The 7612-nt window shown below is 47.8% G+C and overlaps 1 protein-coding gene across 1 annotated transcript in view; it reads left to right on the forward strand.

Annotated features, from left to right (window-relative positions):
- ADAMTS2 (ADAM metallopeptidase with thrombospondin type 1 motif, 2) overlaps positions 1-7612 on the forward strand; it is a 284941-nt gene that overhangs the window by 222676 nt on the left and 54653 nt on the right. Inside the window, exons 11-12 of the mRNA XM_005870719.2 lie at positions 2857-3002; positions 6419-6594. Of these exons, the coding sequence (XP_005870781.1) occupies positions 2857-3002; positions 6419-6594 (322 nt within the window). The remainder of the gene's footprint in view (positions 1-2856; positions 3003-6418; positions 6595-7612) is intronic.

Here is a 7612-nt window from a genome sequence, read left to right on the forward strand (position 1 = left end):
AGGAAGAAGAAGAAAAAGGTAAAGATACAAATTATGAACAACAAATACACATCTATCAACAAGTGAATCTAAAAATCAAGTGAATTAATAATCTGATGAACAGAATAAACTGGTGAATATAATAGAATCAGGGGCATAGAAAGGGAGTGGACTGACTATTCTCGGGGGAGGAAAGGGGTGTGGGGGGTGCGGGAAGAGACTGGACAAAAATCGTACACCTATGGATGAGGACAGGAAAGGGGGTGGTAAGGGCTGAGGGTCGGGTGGGAACCAGGTGGAGAGGAGCTATGGGGGGGTGGGGGGAAGAGGAACAACTGTAATAATCTGAACAATAAAGATTTAATTTTAAAAAAAACTGAGAAAAAAAGTACAAGGAAAGAACTAAGATTTCCAGTAGTTTGGCTTTAGAAGTTGTGTAAAAAGTCTTACCACCCAGCCACAGATACCAGCTCTATAGAGACTCTTGTTTATCCAAAGAAATAAAAGATTATTTGGAAATTACATTACATTATGCAAAAAGAAATCCAATTAAAATTGGTTTAATACACTACATTCTTTAATAATAATAATAATAATTCAATGGCAATAAGATAACAACGACCTACTGGTTCTCTATATATATATATTATAGGAGCTTGTCTAGATTTCAAAAAGAAGCCAAAAATTACTATGAGGTTATGAAAAAGGAAAAAGGAATCTACTTAGAAAATTTACATAAGCTTCCTGTTTTGTATTTAAATACACCAAGAATTATATATGAACAGTTTCTTTCTAGATTGCCAATATTCTCAGATACTCTTACGAAATATAGTATCAATGCATATGATTGGGAAAGGAAGTTGGAATAAAAGAGCACAGTAGTTCAAAAAAAAAAAAAAAAAAAAAAAAAAAGAAAAGAAAAGTAAAACATCAATGTAAGAGTCAAACATCGACCGGCTTCCCCCTGCAAGCCCCCTACCAGGGATCAAGCCCACAACCTGGGCATGTGCTCTGACCTGGAATCAAACTGGCAATCTTTTGGTGCATGGGTCAACATCCAACCAACAGCCACACCGACCAGGGCTGCAATCGATTTCTGAATATTAATTTTGTATCCTGCTATTTTACTGAACTCATTTATCATTTCTAATAGTTGTTTTGTGAATTCTTTAGTGTTCTCTCTATATAAAATTACATCATCTGCAAGTAATGACAGTTTTACTTCTTCCTTTCTAATCAGGATGACTTTAATTTCTTTTTCCTGTCTGATTGTTGTGAGTAGGACTTCAGTGAAAGTAAACAACCTTCTCTTATTCCTGATTTTAAGAAAATGCTTTTAGCTGTTTTCCATTGATTATGACAGTTGCTATGGGTTTGTCATATATATATTCTTTTATTATGTTGAGGTATATACCCTCTATTCTCACTTTGCTGAGATTTTTTATCATTATGCTGGATTTTGTCACATGCTTCTTCTGTATCTATTAATATTACCACATGCTTTTTATCCTTCATTTTGTTTATGTGGTGTAACACGTTAATTGATTTGCAGATATTGAACTAACCTTGCATCCCAGGAATAAATCCCACTTGATCATGGTGTATGACCTTTTTCATGTATGGCTGAATTTGGTGTGCTAATATTTTGTTGAGGATAGTTGCATCTGTTAATCATGGATATTCGCCTATAATTTTCTTTTTCGTAATATATTTGTCTGGTTTTGGAATCAGCATTATACTGGTCTCATAAAATGAATTTGCGAGCCTTCTCTCCTCTTGAATTTTTTGGAATAATTTGAGGAGAGGTATTATTTCTTCTTATAATACTTAAATTTACCTGTGAAGCTATCCGGTCCAGGACACTTACTGATTCGATTTCATTGGCAGTAATTGGTCTGAACCAATTTTCTGTTTCTTCTTGATTTGGTCTTAAAAGATTGTTTCTAGGAATTTATCCATTTCTTCCAGATTTTCCAATTTGCTGGAGTATAATTGTTTATATATTTTCTTATAATCCTTTGTATTTCTGTGGTGTCAGTTGTCACTTCTCTTTTTTCATTTCTGATTTTCTTTATTTGGGTCCTCTCTGTTTTTTTCTTGATGAGTCTGGTTAATCTTGTTAGTCTTTTCAAAGAGTGCTTGGTTTCTTTGATCTTTTGTATTTTTCTTAGATTGTATCTCATTTACTTCTGCTCTGATCTTTATTATTTCCTTCTTTCTACTCACTTTTGGTTGTTTGTGATATTAGTCAGTTTTTCAATTTTTAATTTTTTGTGATGTATTTTCTTATTCTAATTTAATATTTCATTTTATACCTAATTTAGTATTTTTAACTTTAAAATTTTCTCCTTAAAATGGGCCCCTAGATTGTGTAAGCTTCCTCCCATGGGAGGAGGTGGGATAGTGTGATCAAATTCAAGTTATGGAACTTTGTTCCCTGCTTGCCAGTGTATCCTGACTATATTCATAAATTTTTATCACATCAGCATACCACCTGACCTGCTTCCATATTTTCTTTAAATTGGCTTTTTAAAAATTTAAACAGTAGATCTTATATGTCTCTGGAATCCCAGGCTTGATGAGCTACTTGCATTTTTTTAGTGTTCCCTGTGTGGGCATGCCAGTGGCTTCACCCTAGGGACATGGTGTAGGGCAGGCTCTGACTAGACAAGGTGCTGAGGATGGTAGGAGGGCAGGGCAATAGTGGAGGAAGCTGGGTGGGCCAACATCTCACTAGGTCTCCTGAGGGGCTTAGAGCTTCTAGGGGTGAGTAGGTCTGCCTCCCCATTTGCCTCCAGGGCTAGGCAGTCCTCACGGACACAGCAAGTTGAAGGGAGGGCAGGAGGCCATGGGTCAAGGGAATGACCTTTTTTTCAGCACTGCTTTAAAGGACACTGCATCTGGCTGACGCCTGACATCCTCAAACGAGATGGCAACTGGGGCACCTGGAGTCCATTCGGCTCCTGCTCGCGCACCTGTGGCACAGGTGTTAAGTTCAGGACCCGCCAGTGCGACAACCCACAGTAAGTTGACCCTGATATTTCCCAGCTCTCCTGGGTGGCAGCTGTGGTTCCTGAGGCCCCTTCCTATCCTGCACGGTCCCTATTGCTGCATGCCAGTTCTGGAGAGGGTGCAAGGGCTGGCATCCTGTTCGCTGGGAGGAAGGTGAGACTCAGAGAGGGAAGCCTCATGGCCCTGGTTGCACAGCCTGCTGGGAGCAGAGCCAGCCCTGGAGCCCTGAAAACCTGGTCTCCTGGCCTGCTATCCATCCCCCACAGGCTTTGACCCTCCTCAAGACACTGGCTTGCTCTGTCCTTCTTGGTCAAGTGTATCAAGGACATAAGGTGGAACAGAGAACAGGAATTAAGAATAAGAAGGAGGAGGGCTCTCTTTGTCCCCAGGATGCTAGGAACCTGAGCAGGGGGAACAACTGTTTGTAGTCAGGCAAGGGGCAGGGCCAGCAACATGCTGCCTGAACCCAGCTACCCAGGGAAGAGATAACCTGGAGAGGCTGCCCCCATGCCCACTGGACTCCTATTGCCAACCATGCTCCCCTTCCTGCTTCCCAGGTTTGGGGCCTGCTGTGCTGTCCTCCCTAGCCCCTCCCCGTCCCTCTCATCCCCCCACCCACTCCACCTTATAAAAGTCTTTCTGGTGCATGCCCCCTCCTCGGCCCATAGCTACTTACTTATTCATGCCCAGGCCACTCTTCCTGTCTGAACCCTTAGCCTGGGCCTCCACCAGGGCAGTGCCCATGGAGAGAGCCATGTGGAGCTAGAATGCCTGGGTCCCGGGCCCCTGCAGCCCCATGTAAGTCAGGGTGGGTCACTTAGGCCCCTCCCCCTGGGCCTCAGGCAGCCTGCCCATGGAGTGATTGTGAGTGCACATACAGTAATGTGAACAGGACCTGGGTGCAGGAAACTCCCCACAGATGTCAACTCACTGGTCTTCCACCTTCCCATAAGCAGCCCTCTGCTCCTGGGAGACACGTGGCTTTTGTCTTTCTCTCTTTGGCCAGAGTTTTAAAGATTTTAATTTACATGAAAATGTTAAAAATCTGGAATTTCACATAAAGAAAACAGATTTCTAGCTTCCAAATTGGGCACCATAGCAATACAGGTTAATGGGCAACTCAGGCTGCCCCCCCCTCCCCACAGCAATCTTCACTCACCTCCTCTGACCACCTGAACCCCTAGATATTTGAGTTAGGGTGCCTAGACCCTAAGCCTCATCACCCTTCTTTGGACCCTGCCATGGCCTCATCCAAAATTGTATTATGACTTTCTGTGCATGAACATTTTTCTGGGGGAGCAGGTCTCTAGCTTCACATCAACTTCTCAGAGGAATCTGTGCCCCAAAATTTAAGCCCACCCAGGTCTCTGGTGCCCATCTAGACTGCTAGGCTCTGCCTTTGCAGCAGCTTCCCTGTTCTGCTCGGCCAGGCTGCTGCATTTTCTCTGGCCATGCCCTGAACTAGCCACCAGGGAACCAAAGGGGCTCAGCAGTAATAGCTCTGGGTAGAGGGATCAAGTCCATGTTGGCCAAGAAGGGACTGGTGTCCTGGGCTGCAGCAGTGGGAGAGCCTGTCCCTCAAGGTCACTTGTGCCTCGGGCTGGCCACCCCAGCTCCTGCTGGGGCCTTCTCCTCTAATTTCTGACTACCTCCTGCCCGGGGCTCTAGGCTTCCGTCCTGACTAGGAGCAGAGGCAGGAAGGGGCCCAAAGTGCCCTGCCCCTGACTCCCCTCATGCAACCCTGGGATGCTTGCCTCAGGATGAGATTGACCAGACAGGAAGTTAGAACTGCAGAGGCCATGGGATTCTGGGTAAGGACTGTGGGGTTCCCGGCTTGTGGTGCATGCCTGGCATGCAGCAAGCACTCAATAAATGTCTCAGCTGCCCCCTTCACATGCTGATGGAGTAACTTGGGCCCAGGGTGCAGTTGAGAGAGCAGGTTCGGCCTGACTTCCCCACCCTCCATGGGCATCCAGGCCCTGATTCCTCCTGCCTGATGCTGGGTTCTCGGGCTCCAGCAGACTCACCCCCTGGCCTGGTTCAGTGGAGAAGAGGTACACGTTCTGACCTTTTTCACTCGCACACTCTAGGAATTTACCCCTCGGGCTTGCCCAGACTCCTTGATGGCAGCAGGGGACAAGGGCAGGTGATGGGAGCAAAGCTGTCAGGACAGCCTGTGAGCCCATCTGTTCCTGAAAGCCATCAGTCCCAGAGAATAGCCAAGCCCTGCCCAATGCCTGCATTCCACTGGGACTAGTGTGAAGACTCCCATGCAGCTCTAGCTAGACCCTGCTTGCAGGATTGAGTTCCCACTGTTTTCGCTGCTCATACCCTTGTGATTGTAAAACTGAAAACAATCCAGTCTCTAGTATTTCACTTGCTTTTCCCCTCCCCAAATTCTCTAGCTCACTCTGTTTTGGAGTCAATATGGATTTCAGTTCCAATCACTATGCCTCCTGCCTGGGCTGGCCAGGGATTCCAGCAAAAGCAGACCCTTCCTGCTTCCCCCACGGTTGCTGCTGCTGCCCTGGCTCTCCGCACCTGCAACCAGGCCTGTACCCCCTTCTCCTGGTGACAACCTTGTTGGTATTGTCATTGGTCTATGATATTATCAGTGACCCTGGCATCAATCTCAGAGTTATCCTTTCTTTCAATCTCCTATCAAACACTGAGGCCTCTTGGTTCTTCCACAAGTTTTTCTGACCATTATTCCCACTGACCCCCTGGAGAACACAGTGCCATGGGAGGGGCCTCACAGAGGCAGCTCTTTCTCTTCCACTTTACTGTGCTGCATGGCATTCACCCTTCTTGTTGCACGCAGAGCATGACTTGCTCAAGTCTCAGGTGAGGCCTTGGGTTCTGTCTGGCTCTACCACAATTGGCATATGGCAGCACTATTGCCCCCCAGTTCCTCCCAGTTTCTGGCCTGCCACAGCCCATTCTTCACCTTACAGATGCACCTGCCAACCAGAGCCAGTGCCTTTTCTGTGGGGCTAGTTTGCTGTGGATTGTTCTCAGTGAAGTGAGGGAATTACAGAAACAGCCCAAATTTGCTGAGGTGGAGGAAGGTGGGTGGAGTGTTCACTGTGTGCCCCACCTGTGCAGTGAGATTCTGCTATTTCAGAACTGCTCTTTGAGTGCCCACCCTGTGTCAAGCACAGGCACAGACCTCCATGTAGAGGAGACACCACAGGGCCCCAAGGGAGGATTACCAGCCCTCTATACCTGATGCTCTGGGGCCTGGGAGGCTGGGGTGCTGCCTTGGTGTTGTATCCAGGACAGGACAGGGCAGGCCTGGGTCCCTTCAGTCAGCAGAGCTAATCCTACACCTGAGACTCAAGGATCCCCCAAATTCTACAAGTGAAGCGCTAAGTGCTGGCACCTTCCTGGTGGCACCGAGCTGCAAGTCCTTTGCTTTCTCTTCCAGCCCAGCCAACGGGGGCCGCACCTGTTCAGGTCTTGGCTACGATTTTCAGCTCTGCAACTCCCAGGATTGTCCTGACACACTGGCCGACTTCCGTGAGGAACAGTGCCGGCAGTGGGACCTGTACTTCGAGCATGGTGATGCCCAGCACCACTGGCTACCCCATGAGCACCGGGATGGTGAGGCTCTGAGTGGAGGGCAGAGTGAGGCTCAGGACAGGTCAGGGTGGGTATACTGGGGGTCGCGCTTCCTGTGAGTCTGTGTGAGCAAGGCTGTCAGCCACAGGGCTACTGGGGCCCACTCCACGACTGAGGCTGGGGCTTGAGGCAGGACTACAGTCCCAGAGGGGCCAGAACACTGGGCCTGGCCCAGGATGCAGGGGAGAGACCAGGAGGCTCAGCAAGTGCCAGGCTCTGCTGCCTCCATCCGTTGGAGGAGGCTGTAGGTGTGTTATTAAACCCACTCAGGGATGGAGGTGGGGAAGGAGCTGAGTGGACCTTGCCAAGGAGCCAGGCTACCTCTAGCCTTCTCATATTTCAGATGACAGTCAGAACTCAGTCAAGTGTCAGAAAAGGTAACATGAACTACTTTATGTGCTCAAAGGTATTTATTGGCTTCTAGGAACTAAAATGCCTGGCAGCTTCAGGCATGATCCTGTTTGTATTCTGTTTGGTTCCCCTCCCTCATGGTGGAATTTTAAACATGCAGTTTTTGTTCCTTCCAGGCTTTGGGCAGGGGCAGGCTGCCAGCATGGGCCCATCTCCATCATCCTGCGTGTGATATACCAGCAGAGTGCCCTGGAGGCAGGGGAGCCAGCACAGACACAGGCCCCCCTGGAGGCGGGCTGCAGCCTGGCAGGCAGGGTGGATAGCCATCAAATAACGACCCAGTGTTTTAGTGACTTCCGAGAGAAATACTGATAAGGGAAGATGCCAGGGACCCAAGACTGAATCAAGTGGTGTCTAGCCTTATTTGGGGTTTTAGAGAAGGTTAATCAAAGAGGGTCTTCAGTTGAAAAGCTGGCAAATAGCCATTTGCCTTCCCCTGGGTGTCAGGGCCTTAGGGGCCTGAGGCCTGGGCTGCTCCAACAACATCCTGGTTCATCTGGGAAAAGCTCTTCCCAAGTCCCTGAGACAGAAACTCAAAGGGGATTGCAGTCTCCTGGCCCCTTTCCTTTTCCTGCCCCAGGGCAGGTGC

The sequence above is a fragment of the Myotis brandtii genome, unplaced genomic scaffold (genome assembly GCF_000412655.1).
Source record: "Myotis brandtii unplaced genomic scaffold, ASM41265v1 scaffold321, whole genome shotgun sequence".
NCBI lineage: Eukaryota > Metazoa > Chordata > Mammalia > Chiroptera > Vespertilionidae > Myotis > Myotis brandtii.